At 41.1% G+C, this 20,821-nt stretch overlaps 1 protein-coding gene across 1 annotated transcript in view; it reads left to right on the forward strand.

Moving 5' to 3' along the window:
- HSH2D (hematopoietic SH2 domain containing) overlaps window positions 1-20,821 on the forward strand; it is a 52,077-nt gene that overhangs the window by 21,485 nt on the left and 9,771 nt on the right. The window contains exon 2 of the mRNA XM_083158259.1: window positions 7,860-7,985. Within this exon, the coding sequence (XP_083014385.1) occupies window positions 7,882-7,985 (104 nt within the window). The 5' untranslated portion in view covers window positions 7,860-7,881. The remainder of the gene's footprint in view (window positions 1-7,859; window positions 7,986-20,821) is intronic.

Here is a 20,821-nt window from a genome sequence, read left to right on the forward strand (position 1 = left end):
TCCCATCATCCCACTGTCCGTTCCTATGTACACCGGGATTGGTAGGAATATCTCAGGTTAGTATAGTTACCATCCGCCTCTCATGTATATAGGGATCAAAGTCCTTAGCAAATTGCTGGAATATCAGTCCCATACAGCGATGGAGATTGGAGTCCGTTTTGTAATCAAAATAAGCATGTGGGCGTGGATAGACATGGTGGTTGACAGACCTGAATTCATCCAGGCTGGTCCGGGCAGTGTCAAGAAAAATGAAAAAGTGGCGCTGGTTTGATGAAAAGGTATACAAATATTTAATAACAGTTAAAAATCATGAATACATAGCACAATATAAGAAATAAAAAAAATAAGCTGGTGAATATAATTAAATTGATAGATCTGGACCGGAGGCTGAATTGGTGGAATAAATACTGGAAATAATCCCAATGGATCGTGAAGTATAACAATAGATGGAGTAAGTCAAGGTGCCCAATGGGCTGATAATTACCACACGGTGTCTTGGATAGCCCAATCCCAGGTGCACAATTGCGAGGGTGTCCTCAATTGAATGCAACAGTGGGGCCACAATGGGCATTGACCCGATGATGACGGGGGCTAAGATAGTATGTAGCCACGGTTTCCCACTTCGCTAGAGGTCCCAACTGAAGAAGGTGGGGGCAGGTGTCCTCAAGGTTGGTGGACTTGATGATGTTGAGTAGAAGTGGCCAACCTCAATTCCTGCACTCGCTGCACAATGGCTCTTCGGCTGGGATGGTAGCCAGCAATTGTGGAATGGATGGAGATGGGAGAGTTCCACTGTGGTGGGGGACAGGCTGGGAGAGCTTGGGCAAAAACATGACAATGATGATCCAAATGGCAAGGGGGAGGGGGAGTGGGGTCCAGTCGATGTCAGCTGGTCCGGTCCAGAGAATCCCCTAACGCGTTTCACTGCTTGAGGGATGCAGCTTTTTCAAAGGTAGAGTGGGTACTGCTCACCCTGGGGTTTTTATACCCATACACATCAATTGGGGATGAAGATTGGCCAATCGGTTCGAAGGACGCTAGATTTAACATAATACTGTGTATAGTTGTTATGGTGACCGGCAGCCGGTCCAATTAGTTGTCTTAAATGTCCGGTCACATGACACTAGGTGACGTGTAGCTAGAACCCGGAAGTGCGGGATTCCGGCGTGCGTATCAAGCCTCACTTCAGGCTCTATCAGTAAGAGGTTTGGTCACGTGACTTGCGTGCCAAGCCTCGTTCTGGTGCAATCCAAGGATTGGTCATAGCGTGTAAGACCTTGTTTTAATTGTGTAACAGGTGAGCATCTGTAGCTAGCAGAGAGATGGAAAAGTTACTCAAAGTAAACATAACCAGCAGAAGAAGTGCTGCATGAGAATGGAGTTGTCAGTGGGATACAAGCATTTACTCATATGTGAATGTTCAGATGAATATTTTTTGTGAGTTTAGCATGTTGCATATAGAATCCAAAAGATAAGAAAATCTGTCTGATTGGTCCCATCAAGGAGCAGCCAGAGGTTGTCATAGCAAACATTAAAGTCACAGTACATATTAAGCTACAACAGAGAAATGTACATAAATATACACACAATATATTCTGGAGAGGAAATCTTTCTCTATATGTATAGAGATATATAATCTGTTGATATATTAATACACTAAAGGGAGTAGGGATTGAAAAATAATACTAAATAAAAATAAATATAAATAAAAATATAATAAAAATCAATAAAAAACAAGACTGAGTCAGAAACAAAATTGACACATTCCATAGGTGTATACTATAGTATCGGATGTTCAACGTTGGTTCAATATTGATCGCATAAGATTCAGAGCAATATAAGATGTCGACAGAATATAAATCCTAGTCTATATCCCCCTCTTCAAGATCGATGGTATATACATCTCTAATACTAGAGAGAAGGGATGTGTAGTTTTAGCAGCATGAGAAACATTTGGTCTGTAACCTGAGGAACCCAAGGTGGTCACTATTTAAGATAAATAGGAAACTCAATCAGATAACGCTATTGAGCTCCACAGCTTCGTTCAGGCCATTCGGAAAGAGAGAGTCCATCCGGTACATCCAGTGGACCTCTTTCTTGGTCCGGACAGTGTATTGGGAATGTGGATTGCTGTGTCTAGTAGTTCCCTGCAGTTGCTGATAACAGCTTTTCTTGAAAAGTCATAAAGGTTGGAAGGCCCTGCTTGCAAGCATACAATTTGTAGGGCAATAGGCACTGATTCACAGATTGTAAAGGTTCTTAGTGGGCTGTATGATATATTGATGCCGCAATCCAATATATCATACAGCCCACATAACAACATTATAAGCCTCATAACAACATTTTTAAAGCCCCCATTCTCAGTACAATTCCCCTTAGAGGGGGGGAGTGGTGGGAGTAGAAGAGCAGGGGTAGAGAGGTAGGAAGACTGGAGCATGTGAGGGGTGTAGAGGGGAGGAAAGGGAGGCTGGAGGTGGTTGGGTCATAAGACGGCAACACACCCATTGCCCATATGACAATATTAAAAAAGGTGTTGTGATAGTAAATCAGTCAGGTTGGTAATAGGGATGTGCAAATTCTGATTGGGGGAATCCGGAAACCCAGACGCCCCCAATCCGAACTTGCGCTCTGAACCCGTTTGGGAATTCCGCCAAGACTTGGGAGTGCGGGTCTCTGGACCTCGCAAGATCCTGCCGTCAGATCTCGTGCGATCCGGAACCTTTAAAGGGGCTGGCGGGCGGACGCCAACTTTACTCTAGGAGAGTGAAGAGGCAGCACGTTCTGCCTGCTTGCCGTCCAGTCCAGTGATAATACTGTCTATCACTGGACTGAAAAGTCCAGTGATACTGCTACATACGTCCAGTCCAGTGATACATACTACTGGTGCAAAATTTCACTGAAGGGGTTGAGAAATCAGAGGATGAGGATGACATCTTGCTTCTGTGGAGCCAGTTTGTATAGGGAGAGATGATTTGCTTCTTTTTTTTTGTGGGGGCCCAAACAAACCGATAATTTCATCCACAGTTGTGTGGCAGACCCTATTGCTAAAATGATTGGTTTGTTAAAGATAGTGTGCATGTCCTATTTACGCAACATAAGGGTGGGTGGGAGGTCCCAAGGACAATTCCGTCTTGCATCTCTTTTTTTTGGCATTATGTGCTCTTTAGGGCCTAGTTTTTCAAACTGCCATCCTGTCTGCCGCTAAAAAAATTCAGATCCAAAACATGAAAGCCGAAACACTGAAGGGTTGCGTTTTAGAACAGATCCAGATCCAAACACTGCCAGATATACAGAGTCAAAACACATTTCACGAAACACTAAAAGGGGACAGTACACATCCATAGTTTGGAGCTATTTTGAGATAAGCAAAAAAATGGTGTAGTTTGGTTTCTGGCCTGTGTGTGTAATTTAAAAGTATTTTATATTGAGTACGTTAGTATACAGGTAATCAGTGGTTGGATTGGCAGAGTACTTTTGCAGACAATGAACCTCGCAGCTGCATTCAGGAAGGATTGTAGTGGTGAGAGTCTGTATTTGGGGAGACCAGTAAGGTAACTATTGCAATAATCAAAGCAGGAGATACTGGGGCAGATGTATTAAGCCTTAACAAGAGATAAATGCAAGGGTAATAAGGAGAGATAAATGTCCAGCCAATCAGCTCCTTACTGACTTTTTTCAAACTCAGCCTGTAACATGGCAGTTAGCAGGTGATTGGCTGGACGTTTATCTCTCCTTATCACCCTTGGATTTATCTCTTGTTAAAGCTTAATACATCTGCCCCAATGAAAGCTGATTAGAGTTTTAGCAGTGTCATGTGTAAGGTATGGTCCTATATTTTTGTATATATATATATATATATATATATATATATATATATATATATATTATTTTTATGCATGTACTATGATCGGTGGAAATATGATTAATCTGTTTTTGACATGTTCACTTTAAAGTGGCAAGGTGACATCCAAGATGAAATGGAGAAAAATACATTCATTGACCATATAGATGTGACAGGTCTGGGGAGGATACATAGATTTGTGTATCATCTGCATATACAGTAGATGATACTGAAATGCAAAAGAGATGATTATTTTGCCTAGACTGTAAAAAGCAAAGGACAGAAAACTGAGGTTCTGAAACTGCTAAAGGTAGTGAAGAAGAGGTGATTAGAGAAGAGAAAACTGAAAGAGCAATTAGATAGTGTGAGGGTAGCTAGGAGATATTTATTATATCTCCACTATCATGAATATGTTTCTCTGGCTTTGAGAAATCTTTTGCCAAGATATTAAGCTTACAGAGACAAGTATTCTGCTTGCAGATGAAGTCACTAACTAGATTTAGAAATATGAAGAGCAGGGCCTCCTTAATTAATATCTGGTGGAGGACAGTTACAAGCACTTGACAATATGCCCAGACTGTATACATTTGAGCTGAAGAGTACGCTTTTGCTAGGAAAACCCCAGACAAAAAAATAATCTGTAATGATAAAAAACATATATAATGATAATGAATAGAACTATGGATCTGGTATGAATAGAACTATAGTTAGAAAGTCCCACAGAAGACGGAATAGTATTTAGGGCCTTAGATTTTGGTGGACACATACAAAGATAAGAATGTCCAGCAATATCTCTTCTTATGGTGCCAGTTCCCTACCCTTTACGTTTACGTTTGATTTGCTTTGTTGGTTTCTTTGCTGCCTTGAGAAACCCGGATCCTGACACAGATGACTGTCTCTACATGTCAGGGGGTAGTCTGTATGGGATACGGTTATTGGGTCACCAGCATGATGGTAGACAAGCATTAGGTCGACATGGTTTAAGGTCCACATGCAGGAAGGTCGACATGGGTTAGGTTGACCGGGTCATTAGGTCGACATGGGTTAGGTTGACAGGGTCATTAGGTCGACATGTTTTTTTTTTACTGTTTTTTGAGCCAAAATGTGCCGACAGGCAGTATTTAATGCCCTACCATCCACTAGGGTGTGGTGGAAGAATAAAATAGTGTACCGAACGTAGCACAGCACCGTGCCCAAAGCATGGCGAGCGTAGGGGACAAGGTGGTACGTTTCGGTGTCCACGTCGACACGATATGTACCGACAGGCACTATTTCATGCCCTACCATCCACTAGGATATGGTGGGAGAATAAATAGTGTGCCTGAAGCATGGCGAGCATAGCGGGCCATGCGAGGGGACGCGGTGCTATGTTTTAGTGTTTATGTTGATTGTGTTGACAGTCCACCGCATTTTGTGGTGAGCCCCACCATTTTAATGGCCACTCTTGAAATTTCCACCTGGCCTCAGGGAACAGGTGAGGTGGAAACCGAAGGGGAGTGAGTTGAATGCACTGAAGGTGAGCTATCGATACTTCTCGCTGTCATAGCTCGCCGTCAGGGCATTGAATATACCCCATTATGGAGTAGGCTTTTTAATACTACATTTCTATTTTTAAATAGGATTTGTCAGATCACCTTTTGAGATCTAAATGGTTTCATTTACCATCATTGTATTTGCCTCTAAAACTATTTTTCCTGGCTATTCACTTGAATTTTACGTATAGCTACTTATACATTTTCACTTTTGACAGTTGCTTATAGTTGTATGTATATCTACAATATACACAAAAATACTACTATTGTACAAAATTAAACTCAGTAATTTTTTTAATAAATGTGTTAACCTTTTCAAGTCCAATGTCTAGCCAGGCTCAACAGCCCTAGCACTAGTAGCAGATCCAATGGTCAGCCACTTTAAAATAAGAACATTAACATAATTCAAAGTAGACCATTACAATTAATTTAAATATTTAAACCAGACAGTTTGAATTGCAAAACAAAATTTGGACTGCAAAAGGTTAAGTTTTGTAGAAAAATCTACTGTCTCACACACTGTTCCCCATAGTTCTGTAAACAATGTTAAAGAAATGACACAGTCTCTAGACATATCATTATCCCCAAAGGCAATATGACACTGCAATGAAACACCCTAATTATGAAATATGCTCATCTAAATTACTTTGAAATGTCTGACTGTTTATTTATTATTATGTATTATGTTTGTTTTCTCAAAGACCATATAGCTTATAGAAACCTACTCAATTAAAAACAGGTAAAGTAGCTTCTATACGCCAGAAACTTAATATGAATATAATGTTTTTAGTATCCATGGCTAGTGTATAGTGTGCCCCACACTATCTATCTATCTATCTATCTATCTATATATATATATATAATCTCACAAAAACCATGTCTGCCTCCCAGGCAAAGTTGGGTAAGTAGCCCACATCTTCCTGACTCCTCCTGGGGGAGTGGGGTTAAGATTACCCAAGTTGAATCATTTTAGCCTAGCCCCCTCTCTGTAGAGCCAGAAATTGACACATTTAGCTGGTATGGGGCAGGGCTTAATGACATCAGCATCCCTTCACCCTGAACTGCATATCAGTGCCTGAAATATCAGTATCTGAAGCACTGAAAAGTAGGCAAGTATGATATTATACTGCTTTAGGGCCAGATTCTCTAAGCTACAAAAGTGAGAGAGTGGAGAGTGATAAACAGCCAGCCAATCAGCTCCTGTCTGTCATTTTTCAAACACAGTCTGTGACATGGCAGGTAGGAGCTGATTAGCTGGCTGCTTATCACTCTCCCTTTTATCACTTTTAAAGCTTAGAGAATATATTTATTACTAACACCAGAATGGGTCATCCTGGGACACTTACCAACTACCCCAAAAATCTCCGTTGGTTGCAAAAAATTGCTGTTATGTCTTTCTGCAGTAGCGAGAAAATGTATCATACAATAATGGATATCAGCCACCCCTCCCTCCTTTAATATGTTTCAAGAAAAGTTATTACAGATATTCAAACTAGAGTGGACTGAAACAACCTTACACAAAGAATCTCAAACAAAACTTTTTTTTGAAACTTGGGAGAGTTATATAGATACCAACAATTACCAAGCAACAAATTCAGAAATGGTTCCGTTCAACTCTCTGGTACGAAACTAGAATGCTCTTACAGGATCCCCCAATAACCTAATCACACAGCAGGTGTGGGTGCACAGCCTGGACACGCGTGGCTTGTAATTTTCCTTCCCTTCTTCCTCCCCTTCTCTTTCTCCCCCTTCCTTTTATTTTTCTTTCAACCTAAACTTACCTTAAAATAGAAAAAGGGGTGGTGGTGACCCTGACCACACAGAGTGGGTCTGGGTGCAGGTGCGCCTGGCTGGAGCTGTGTTTCCCTAGCTGCTGCTCTGGGACAGGATAGTTAGTCCTGTACTGAATGAACAAGAAAAGAAAGGGGTGTTGAGCAGCTCAACACCCCTTTCTTACCTTAAAATAGGCTGTCAAACTTCTCTGTCGCCAACAACATAATATAAAAATTCAACAGGCGACAAAAATAATCTTTCTATTCCATGTACAATTCTAAATTAAATCAGAGATACATCTACTGTTATTCATTATTAAAGTTTAATTCAAAAATAATGACACATGTTTAGATTATTCATAGTAAGATGTGTACTTTGTCACTCTTCATATCCTTAATTATTTAAATGCTGATGTTCATGTGTAACAATTCCATAGAGACATTCATGTACAATTACCAATCTGTGGGACACTGTCAATGTCTCCTGTGACGATTTAGGAAAAATGGAATAAGATTGCATTTGAAATTGTTGTAATTGCTTATTACATTATATTGTTCAATGTTTGCAATAAAAACATTTTGGAAGCTTAGATAATCTGGCATGGTTTTGCCTAGTTGCATGCTTTTAAAATATATATATATATATATATATATATATATATATATATATATATATGAATCAAGCCCTCTTTTTGTATCGTTTTGTATTTCTAGGTGGTGTTTTTTTCAAGAAGAAATGGAAGAAAACAAACCATCTGTAAAATGGTTCATTGACACACAATCACAGTGGTTTTTAAAAAATGGAATCCCTGAATGGTTTCATGGTATCATCACAAGAAAGTAAGCATATCAAATAAATGTCCGTATTTAATAAGGTCCGATTATTACATTTCTCCATTTTTTTATGGCAAAAGCTAATAAATTAGAGGGACCATTTTTTGCCTATGTTAAAATATTCTTAAGTGGCAAAAACACCTTGGTTGACAAATGTGCTTTTTTTCAATGGTATTTGAGGCATTTTTCACCAATGTGTTTTCAATAAAAAAAGAAAGTCATTGGAAAAATGCCTACAATAGTGATGAAAATGGCTGCAATTGCATAGTCTTGAAATTAATTACTTTTCACCTATGAGAAAAAACTAAACCAACTGAATACCCCCACACCCCCACCCAATATAGTGTGATTGCAAGGAACTGTGCAAATGTTATTTATTTTTATTTTTTTAATATACATTTTATTAGTAAAATACCAAGAAATTCAACAATAAAAGCAAGATGAGAAACCTGCACAGAGGTTCATAAACTGTGGAATTATATTGAAATTATAAAGAAAGAAGAAAAAAAAAGGCATCACTAACATTTTTTATAGTCAATTTAAGAGAGAGAAACTATTAGGTATTTATTAAAATGATATGTTGAAAATAGAGCTAGAAAGAAAAGAGGTGATGGAGAAGAGAAAGAGAAAGAGAAAGAAAAGGATGGAAGGATAAGAGGAAGGGGCAAGAAGTTCTACCCAACTGGCCCCAGTTAACTGGACAGGGCGAAAGGTAGGGAATCCTCCAATCAGAAACTGTATTCCTATTGGAAGGCCAGGGGTATATTAAAGTGGCTAGTCCAGGGATTCCCAACCCCTAATACATTTTTTGGAAGAGCCTTTCAAGATGATAGTGACGTGCTCCATAGAATGGATATGCCAGATCTTAGCTATAATTTCGTCCAGAGATGGAATTGTTGAAGATTTCTGTGTCCCGCTATGGCGGTTCTGGCCGCTAATACCATAAGATTAAACAGTTTATTTTGAGCTCGGGTTGCATCTGGGATATCCATAGAAAGGAGGAAGTTGGCTCACCTTAAAGGGGATAGTGATAGATAGTATTGAATTAGCTAGAGCTGTCAAATCCTGCCATAAGGGAGCAAGAGTCAAGCAACTCCACCAGATATGTAAGAACATGCCATCCGAGTTCCCACAACTCCAGCATAAGGGGGAGACCTCTGGGTTAATTTTGTTGAGTCTAGTTGGGACCTAATACCATCTGTAGAGTAGTTTATAGGTGTTCTCTTTTAGCCTTACACAAATCGAACTGGAGGCAACATTGGAGTAAATATCGGACCATTCTTCATCATCCAACGACTCCCCCAAGTCAGATTCCCAGGCCTTTTCAAAAGAGACTCTAGTATTAGAAAGCTGGGGAAATAAGGAAAGGTATAAAGCTGATATAAGACCCCTAGTGAAAGCCCAGCGGAAAACCAAGTGTTCTAATGGGGTGAGAGGTCTAGCGGATAATTGAGCATTAGCTGAGGAGTAAAAGTGTCTCAATCTAAGAAATTGGTAGAAACATTTATGAGGAATGGAATATTTGGTTTGTATATCTGCAAATGTGGGAAAAGAGGAGATTTGAGATATATATCGTTTAAGAAAAATAATCCCATTTTCCCACCAATTGTTAAGGTCCTTGGGGAGCATCCCAGACGAAAATTAGGATTATCATATAAAGGGATTAAGGGGCTGGGAGAGGATGAGAGTTTAAATAACTTATTGGCCGTATCCCAAATGTCAAGAGAGTGAGATATTGATGGATGAGTTTTGGATAATTTAGGGTGAATAGATCTGGGAAGCCACAAAAGAGAAGAAACAGAGTGAAGTGTAAGAGCCTGAGACTCAATTCACACCCTCTCCGAACTGGGCCTAATTCAGAGGACACATTGTGCTAGTCCTGCTGCAAAATAATATAATTTGAAATTCGGAACCCCAAGACCATCGCTGGAAGAGCATCTTTGGATGACCGAACGAGCAATTCTTGGTCTTTTATTGAACCAAATAAAGTCCATGATTTTTTGTTGCAAAAATTTAAGTATACTAGGGGGAACCCGAATCAGAAGGGTTTGAAAATAATAAAGAAGTCTTGGTAAAAGGTTCATTTTGACGGCATTAACCCTACCGATCCAAGATATACAATGTGCTCCCAAATCAGATAGATCTTTTTGAAGCGGGCAATTAGTTTAGGATAATTAGTTTGATAAAGTTGGTGATAACTTTTTGTAATAGCAATGACCAAATAATTGAGTTGTCGTCTATTCCAGCAGAGGTCATAGGAAGACGCCAGTTTGGCCCGTTTTAAGCGAGTTGATTTTATAGCCCGACAGCATCCCGAAGATCTCTATCTCTTGGAGAAGGTGGGGGAGGGAGTTAACCGGGTCAGAAATTGTTAACAGGACATCATCTGCGTACAGGATTATTTTATGCTCCACTTCACCCACCCTGATTCCCTTTATATTAGGTTTAGCTCTTATACGTGCCGCTAAAGGTTCGATTGAAAGAGCAAAAATAAGCGGGTCCCATTAGTAATAGAAAACGGAGAGGACATAACCCCGTTGGCCAGCACAGCAGCTCTGGGATTATCGTAGAGAACTGAGATTCCCCGGAAAAACCTACCAGAGATACCTACTGATTGGAGTGTCTGAAACATAAAGGGCCACTGAATCCGGTCGAAGGCCTTTTCTGCATCAAACCCAAGATTAGCACCAGGGTTTTCTGCTGATGAATAGCATGAATTACATCAATCGTGCGACGCGTATTGTCAAAGGCCTGGCGACCGGATATAAAGCCCAACTGGTCGGGGTAGACCAGGTCCGGGAGTAAAGGCCCCAAGCTGTTAGCCAACAGCTTTGTATATATCTTGATATCGACATTTAAAAGAGATATAGGTCTATAACTAGAGACCGAGAGAGGGTCCTTATTTGGACTGTGCAAATGTTATATCCTAATATAGTGGGTACAAACGGTGTGATTTCAATTACATTTGGCCTAATCGACCTTTTCTGAAGTTACATAGTTACATAGATTTGCACTATCTACTATTAGATTTCCACTAGATAGTCTTGCCTGCCAAGACTTGCCTGCCAAGATTTGAAGTGCATTCGATTTTGATTTGACTTTTATTCAATTTTGCTTATATAAGCAAAATCAAATAGAAAAATAGTGCATATCTCACCGTGTGTACTCACTAAAGGCTTATAGAGGGTACACACGGTGAGATATGCTCTATTTTTCTATTCGATTTTGCTTATAGAAGCAAAATCGAATAGAAATCAAATCAAAATGTAATGCACATCGAATGTTACTACAGGAGGTTAAGTATCCCTTAACCAAAATTAGGTAATAAGAGAGAGCACTGTGTTGAACTAATTAATATTTATTAATTATAAAAAGGAATACATGACTAAAATATAATCATATAAATTAAAAATAAATGGTAACTGAATTAATTCATTAATATTGCAACAACACACAATATCCACGTATTAATTCATAAAATTCTCATTATAATAATATTTCATATGACCCTTTATAACTCTTATCTGCTTAAAGTCATTCAGCTGGGGAATTTGCAAGCAGGTAGCAGTTTTTCAATAATCCTCCTTCATAAGTAATGTTTTAAACAATGCTCCATTTGGGGGTAATTATCCAACTTCCAATAAAGCACACAATGGGTTCTGTTGGTGTTAATCCCTTGTGTGGTAAGCCGCAGTGGGCTATCCCGGAAAATTTCCAGGCATACCACTTTGCATTAGGTGCGCCTACCTTTAGGGGTCCCCTCAGTCACCCCCCTCCTGTCACCTCCCCCCCACCCCCTCTGCTCCGGAGATCGTACACCGCAGCTCCCCTGCTGCCAGCCGCCATTCACTGTTTGCATCAGTGACGTAGGCGGCAGGCTCGGGGATGGTCAGTGCGGCTCGGGGAGACTCGGGAGAGTTCAGGCACCCGAGTCCTCCCGAGCCACCGTGAAACATCCCAGAGTCTGTGTGATGACTGACAGGCGGCAGGGGGAAGCGGCAGCAGGGGAGCTCTGGCATACTAATGCCGGAGCAGAGGTGAGGGTGGGGGGGGGAGTGGAGGTGAGGGGCGGCATCCTACTTTCTGTGGTGGGTTTTGCTGGGGCAGGACAAACCTGCCCTAGTAGGTTTGTCCTGCTCCAGCAAAACCCACCACTCAAGGGGTTAATAACAAATTGCTGTGTATCCCGGTATTAAGAAGGTGCAGGACGTAAGGTTGCTTTTGCTTTTTAAAATGATTATTCCTTTAAAACATCAGAGACTTGCCTGGAATTTCTCAATACCTTTGGTCTAAAGTTCCAAGTTATTAAAACCAAGGTGTGATCTGATCATCATCTAGACCAGTGATGGCTAACCTAACCTTGACACTCCAGCTGTTGTAGAACTACACATCCCAGCATGCCCTGCTACAGTTTTGCTATTTGGCCATGCTAAAACTGTTGCAGGGCATTCTGGGATGTTTAGTTCAACAACAGCTAGAGTGTCAAGGTTAGCCATCACTGATCTAGACAGATATGCACAATGACAACAGATAATTTGTGTGTGTAAAATAGATATACCTATTTAAAAGGAATGGATATATTTGAAAAACTATGCTTATAATGCAGTAGGCAAGGAGCTCATGCAAAATTATTATTCATGTAACGCTTTCATAAGCTAGCTTCAACCATAACCAAACAAATTAGTTTTGATTGAATTATCTGTATTATTTAAAAAACACTGGGCCAAATGTAATAGGGTGAGCGTTTCAGAAAGTGAGAGATTTTGGGAGAGTTTTCCCATTTTTTTTTAAAAGCAGCAATCAATTTCAACGGCAAAATCAACCTGGGTTTGCCATGTAATCGATTGCTGCTTTAAAAAAGATGGGAAAACTCTCCCAAAATCTCTCACTTTCTGAAACTCTCACCCTATTACATTTGGCCCGCTGTGTTTTACTTATCTGTGCCTAAGCCTGTGATCTGGTAGGGCATACATTGGGGCTGAACACAGACATTTTTTTAAAGCGGCATTCATTGACAAGGTAAAACCATGCCTTGTAAATGATTGCCGCTTTAAAAAATTGTCCGACATCTCCAGCATATTAGGATGCTATTCCATATGCATCCCGCACCTCTAGCGAACTCGGGCTCATTGGGGCATATGTAACAATGTCCAACAGCCTAAAAGGGGTTATACAATTTTTTAGCCAAAAGGCTTGCAAAATAAATGCCTCAAAAAGGGTGAAAATATGAGGATCGGCGGCAAATCCAGGTATTTTTCTCTACCCCAATTGAATAGGGCAAATCTTCATTTGCCCTAAAAAACTGAGAAGCTATAAAAATTAATCAGAGGGTCTGAAAAACATAGAAAGAACTTTATTACAATTTATAATTGCTATGTTCCCAGTAACTTCAAGCACACATTGTAAAAAGTATGCAAACTATTAGTTTAGCTGCTTGTCCTTAAGCATTCTTGTGTCATATTAGGCTAATATAGGCTCAGTGCTTCCTCGAAGCACTAAGCCTATATTAGCCTAATAGGTCACAAGTAGCTAACGTTTGGCCCCCGCTTTGGACCAGCTCCAACCTCTATACCTTTGGGTGTGACTAAACCCCTTTCCTACCACATTGCCTTTTGGGACAACACCACCTGCCAATCCTTGGAATAATCCTTCCGTAATATGGTGGGGTGGTCTCCAACTCCAGGAGCCTAACATCCTCCAGCAGTACTCCAAACCAAGCCAGGTATATGGATTCCATCAGTGTTTGATCCTATATGACGTGGATTCAGCTGGGGCTTCACCATAGTTAAAGGACTATGGGGTAGATGTATGAGGCAGTGATAAGGGAGGAGAAATGATAAAGTTCCTGGTACTTTATCACCGGCCAATCAGCTACTAATTGTCCCTTTTTAAACCCAATAGGCAAGAAGAAAAAAGGACTGTTATTCAGGGAGCGCACAAGGTGCGCTCCCTGAACAACAGTCCTTTTTTCTTCTTGCCTATTGCTTAAATCTCTACTGTTTGGGAACTGCACCCCCACAAACCAATTGATGTAAATGTGGGGAATTGATCCGCGGATCATATGAACTTAATTTTTCTTTAGAGTGCAGACATACCCCCAGCTCTGATAAGGAGCAAACCTGTTACTTTTTAAACCCAGCCTGTTACTTAACAGTCAGAAACTGATTGGCCTTTGATAAAGTACCAGGCACTGTATCACTTCTCCTCTCTTATCACTGCTTCATACATCTACCCCATAGCATTATAGGAACAAGTGGAACTCTCTATAAGTATAAATTATTCTTCTGTGTCCTTTACCTAACCTATAATTTTGAAGTTCAAGGGTGAGATTTAATAGGATAAGAGATTCAGAAAGTGAGAGATTTGGTAAGAAATCTCCAGGTTTTTTAACCCCTTCCTGACAGAGCTAGTTTTTGCGTTCCTGACAGAGCCATTTTTTTCAAATCTGACATGTCTCACTTAAGTGGGGATAACTTTTTTTTGCTTTTACTTATCCCAGTGATTTTGAGATTGTTTTTTCGTGACACATTGTACTTCAAATTAGTGGTAAATTTGGGTCGATACAGTCTGTGTTTTTTTGTGAAAAATACCAAAATGTCGTGAAAAAATGGAAAATTTAGCGATTTGCAAAATGTTAAATTTTCTGCTTGTGAGACAAATAATCTTACCACTCAAAATAGTTAATAACTAACATAGACCATATGTCTACTTTATGTTTCCATCATTATTTCAACTTCCTTTTAATTTTTTTGGACACTAGGAGGCTTACAATATGAATAGCAAATTCTCAAATTTTCAAGAAAATTTCAAACACTGATTTTTTTAGGGACCAGTTCAGTTCTGATGTGACTTTGAGGGACTTGTATGTGAGACACCCCCATAAATGATGCCATTTCAAAAACTGCACCCCTCACAGTATTCAAAACAGCATTTTGGAAGTTTGTTAACCCTTTAGGTGTTTCACAGGAATTAAAACAAAGTGTAGGTGAAATTTCAAAATTTCATTTTTTTTGCAGATTTGCAATTTTAATACATTTTTCTAAGGAACACAGTACATTTTACTAGAGAAATGTGACTAAAAATTGATTCCCCCAATTCTTTTGTTTTCATAAATATCCTATATGTGGCCCTAGTGTGCACGTTGACCAAACCACAGGCTTCATAATAGAAGGAGCAACTACTTGATTTTGGAGCCTCCTTTTTATGAGATTATTTTTTAGGCACCATGTAGGTTTCTAGGCACCATAAGATGCTAAAATTTAGGAACCCCCCCACAAGTGACCCCATTTTGCAAACTACACCCCTCAGGGAATTCATCTAGGGGTATAGTGTACATTTCAAACCCCCAGGGGTTTCACCAATTGTGGTCCAACTGGGCAGTGAAAATGAAAAATTAAATTTTTTACACAAAAATGCAGTTCTGGCTCAAAATTTTTCATTTTCACAAGGAATGAAGGAGACAAAGCCCCCCAAAATCTGTGCCCCAATTTCTACCGAGTACGGCAATGCCTCACATGTGACCAAAAAATACCAGTTGGGTGCATGGCAGGACTCAGAAGGGAAGGAGTGATTTTTGGATTTTGCAGCTCAGATTCTGGTGGAATTTTGGTGGGTGCTATGTCGCATTAGCAAGACCCCCCAAGCACCAATACAGTGGAACCCCCCCACAAGTGACCCCATTTTGCAAACTACACCCCTCAGGGAATTCATCTAGGGGTATAGTGTACATTTTAAACCCCCAGGGGTTTCACCAATTTTGATACAAGTGGGCAGTGAAAATGAAAAATTACATTTTTTTACACAAAAATGCAGTTCTGGCTCAAAATTTTTCATTTTCAGAAGGTATGAAGGAGAAAAAGCACCCCAAAATCTGTGCCCCAATTTCTCCCGAGTACGGCAATGCCTCACATGTGACCAAAAAGTACCAGTTGGGTGCATGGCAGGACTCAGAAGGGAAGGAGTGATTTTTGGATTTTGCAGCACAGATTTTGGTGGAATGAATGGTGGGTGCTATGTTGCACCAATACAGTGGAACCCCCCCACAAGTCACCCCATTTTGCAAACTACACCCCTCAGGGAATTCATCTAGGGGTATAGTGTACATTTCAAACCCCCAGGGGTTTCACCAATTTTGATACAAGTGGGCAGTGAACATGAAAAATTACATTTTTTTACACAAAAATGCAGTTCTGGCTCAATATTTTTAATTTTCACAAGGAATGAAGGAGAAAAAGCACCCCAAAATCTGTGCCCCAATTTCTCCCGAGTACGGCAATGCCTCACATGTGACCAAAAAATACCAGTTGGGTGCATGGCAGGACTCAGAAGGGAAGGAGTGATTTTTGGATTTTGCAGCTCAGATTCTGGTGGAATTTTGGTGGGTGCTATGTCGCATTAGCAAGACCCCCCAAGCACCAAGACAGTGGAACCCCCCCACAAGTGACCCCATTTTGCAAACTACACCCCTCAGGGAATTCATCTAGGGGTATAGTGTACATTTCAAACCCCCAGGGGTTTCACCAATTTTGATACAAGTGGGCAGTAAACATGAAAAATTACATTTTTTTACACAAAAATGCAGTTCTGGCTCAAAATTTTTCATTTTCACAAGGAATGAAGGAGAAAAAGCACCCCAAAATCTGTGCCCCAATTTCTCCCGAGTACGGCAATGCCTCAAATGTGACCAAAAAATACCAGTTGGGTGCATGGCAGGACTCAGAAGGGAAGGAGTGATTTTTGGATTTTGCAGCTCAGATTCTGGTGGAATTTTGGTGGGTGCTATGTCGCATTAGCAAGACCCCCCAAGCACCAAGACAGTGGAACCCCCCCACAAGTGACCCCATTTTGCAAACTACACCCCTCAGGGAATTCATCTAGGGGTATAGTGTACATTTCAAACCCCCAGGGGTTTCACCAATTTTGATACAAGTGGGCAGTGAACATGAAAAATTACATTTTTTTACACAAAAATGCAGTTCTGGCTCAAAATTTTTCATTTTCAGAAGGTATGAAGGAGAAAAAGCACCCCAAAATCTGTGCCCCAATTTCTCCCGAGTACGGCAATGCCTCACATGTGACCAAAAAGTACCAGTTGGGTGCATGGCAGGACTCAGAAGGGAAGGAGTGATTTTTGGATTTTGCAGCACAGATTTTGGTGGAATGAATGGTGGGTGCTATGTTGCACCAATACAGTGGAACCCCCCCACAAGTCACCCCATTTTGCAAAGTACACCCCTCAGGGAATTCATCTAGGGGTATAGTGTACATTTCAAACCCCCAGGGGTTTCACCAATTTTGATACAAGTGGGCAGTGAACATGAAAAATTACATTTTTTTACACAAAAATGCAGTTCTGGCTCAAAATTTTTCATTTTCACAAGGAATGAAGGAGAAAAAGCACCCCAAAATCTGTGCCCCAATTTCTCCCGAGTACGGCAATGCCTCACATGTGACCAAAAAATACCAGTTGGGTGCATGGCAGGACTCAGAAGGGAAGGAGTGATTTTTGGATTTTACAGCTCAGATTCTGGTGGAATTTTGGTGGGTGCTATGTCGCATTAGCAAGACCCCCCAAGCACCAAGACAGTGGAACCCCCCCACAAGTGACCCAATTTTGCAAACTACACCCCTCAGGGAATTCATCTAGGGGTATAGTGTACATTTCAAACCCCCAGGGGTTTCACCAATTTTGATACAAGTGGGCAGTGAACATGAAAAATTACATTTTTTTACACAAAAATGCAGTTCTGGCTCAAAATTTTTCATTTTCACAAGGAATGAAGGAGAAAAAGCACCCCAAAATCTGTGCCCCAATTTCTCCCGAGTACGGCAATGCCTCACATGTGACCAAAAAATACCAGTTGGGTGCATGGCAGGACTCAGAAGGGAAGGAGTGATTTTTGGATTTTACAGCTCAGATTCTGGTGGAATTTTGGTGGGTGCTATGTCGCATTAGCAAGACCCCCCAAGCACCAAGACAGTGGAACCCCCCCACAAGTGACCCAATTTTGCAAACTACACCCCTCAGGGAATTCATCTAGGGGTATAGTGTACATTTCAAACCCCCAGGGGTTTCACCAATTTTGATACAAGTGGGCAGTGAACATGAAAAATTACATTTTTTTACACAAAAATGCAGTTCTGGCTCAAAATTTTTCATTTTCAGAAGGTATGAAGGAGACAAAGCACCCCAAAATCTGTGCCCCAATTTCTCCCGAGTACGGCAATGCCTCATGTGTGACCAAAAAGTGGCAGGACTCAGAAGGGAAGGAGTGATATTTGGATTTTGCAGCACAAATTCTGGTGGAATGATGGTGGGTGCTATGTCGCATTAGCAAGACCCCCAAAGCACCAATACAGTGGAACCCCCCCACAAGTGACCCCATTTTGCAAACTACACCCCTCAGGGAATTCATCTAGGGGTATAGTGTACATTTCAAACCCCCAGGGGTTTCACCAATTTTGATACAAGTGGGCAGTGAACATGAAAAATTACATTTTTTTACACAAAAATGCAGTTCTGGCTCAAAATTTTTAATTTTCACAAGGTATGAAGGAGACAAAGCACCCCAAAATATGTGCCCCAATTTCTCCCAAGTACGGCAATGCCTCACATGTGACCAAAAAGTACCAGTTGGGTGCATGGCAGGACTCAGAAGGGAAGGAGTGCTTTTTGGATTTTGCAGCACAGATTTTGGTGGAATGAATGGTGGGTGCTATGTTGCACCAATACAGTGGAACCCCCCCACAAGTCACCCCATTTTGCAAAGTACACCCCTCAGGGAATTCATCTAGGGGTATAGTGTACATTTCAAACCCCCAGGGGTGTCACCAATTTTGATACAAGTGGGCAGTGAACATGAAAAATTACATTTTTTTACACAAAAATGCAGTTCTGGCTCAAAATTTTTCATTTTCACAAGGAATGAAGGAGAAAAAGCACCCCAAAATCTGTGCCCCAATTTCTCCCAAGTATGGCAATGCCTCACATGTGACCAAAAAATACCAGTTGGGTGCATGGCAGGACTCAGAAGGGAAGGAGTGATTTTTGGATTTTGCGGCTCAGATTCTGGTGGAATGAATGGTGGGTGCTATGTGGCATTAGCAAGACCCCCGAAGCACGGTGAAATTATGAACCTAATATTCCATAGATGTGTGGTATATTTTAAAACACTCCTTTATACATAGGCCGGGTTTGTCGGGGCAAGTGTCACACTGGAAAATAGTTTGCTTTCTTATTCCCTTTTTATAGCAAACTTTGCACCTTTTTTGTGTCCTGCCCTTTTTTCCAGTGGAGGGGATTTCATCAGGAAAATGCTGCCCTAGTACAATACGGGGACCAGTACTAGAAGTACTGGGGCCCTCTGCCTGCTGTTTCCCAAATATTAGGCCCTTTATGACTTCCTCTTGAAAGTGCATAAATGTCCCCCTCTGGCCGGTAGAACGGAATAGCACGTAAGCGTTATACAGTGCCATCTGGATGATATACACGGCCACCTTCTTGTACCAGATTTTTGTTTTCCGCAGGGCACTGTACGGCTTCAGTACCTGATCTGAAAGATCCACTCCGCCCATGTACCTATTGTAATCCAGGATACAATTAGGTTTGGAGGTGTGGGTACTGGTACCTCGTACAGGGATGGAGGTGGTACTGTCTCCGTGAATTGTTGTCAGTATAAGGACATCCCTCTTGTCCTTATATTTGACCAACAACATATTTTCGTTGCATATTCCCCTGCTTTCACCCCTTCTCATTACTTGGGCAATGTGCGTTTTTGGGAGGCCTCTTTGGTTCTTGCGCACAGTACCGCAAGCTGCTGTACCTCTTGAACCAAGGGCCTTAAACAGGGGGATGCTGGTGTAAAAGTTATCCACATAGAGGTGATAACCTTTATCCAGGAAGGGGTGCACTAAATCCCAGACAATTTTCCCACTAACACCTACGAGGGAGGGGGGGCATTCTGGCGGTTCAATTCTTGAATCCTTCCCTTCATAAACCCTAAACCTGTGGGTGTACCCTGAGGTGCTTTCACACAGTTTATACATTTTTATGCCATACCTTGCCCTCTTACTGGGAAGGTACTGGCGGAATTTAACCCTTCCTTTAAAATGTATAAGGGACTCGTCGATACAAATAAATTTTTCAGGGATGTACACCTCTTCAAATTTGGCACTGAAATGATCAATGACCGGCCTGACTTTGAATAGCCGGTCAAAGGTGGGATCATCTCTGGGTGGGCACTGTGCATTATCGGTGTAATGTATAAATTTAAGAATTGTCTCAAATCGAGTCCGGGTCATGGCCATACGGTAAAATGGAGTACTGTACAGAACATCTGTACTCCAATATTGCCTAATTTCTGGCTTTTTTACTATGCCCATATGAAACACCAGACCCCAAAACGTCATCATCTCTACTGCATCTACAGGGGTCCACCTAGCAAATGATGACGTGGGGTTTTGAGCAATAAACTGCTGGGCATATAAATTAGTTTGGTCCACCATTAAATTTATAAAATCATCAGAGAAAAATAATTTGAAAAAGTCAATTTCTCTGAGACCTGTGGAATCAAATTGGATTCCTGGCATGGCCAAAAACTCAGGAACCTGGGGCTCAAAATTGTCTGGTGGTGGGGTCCATACGAGATCAATTATTGGGGGGGGGTCTCCGCTGCTCTACGGGGGCGTCTTTGAGGGGGTCCCTCATCACCAGAGGAGGAAGAGGAGCTTAAGGCAAATCCTTCAAATTCCCCGCTTGCATCACTGGCTGTGTCAGAGTCAGAAGCAAGCATGGCATATGCCTCCTCCACTGAATACATTCTCCTGGATGACTGGGAGGACAT

The sequence above is a fragment of the Crinia signifera genome, chromosome 1, assembly GCF_055691185.1.
Source record: "Crinia signifera chromosome 1, ASM5569118v1, whole genome shotgun sequence".
Classification (NCBI taxonomy): domain Eukaryota; kingdom Metazoa; phylum Chordata; class Amphibia; order Anura; family Myobatrachidae; genus Crinia; species Crinia signifera.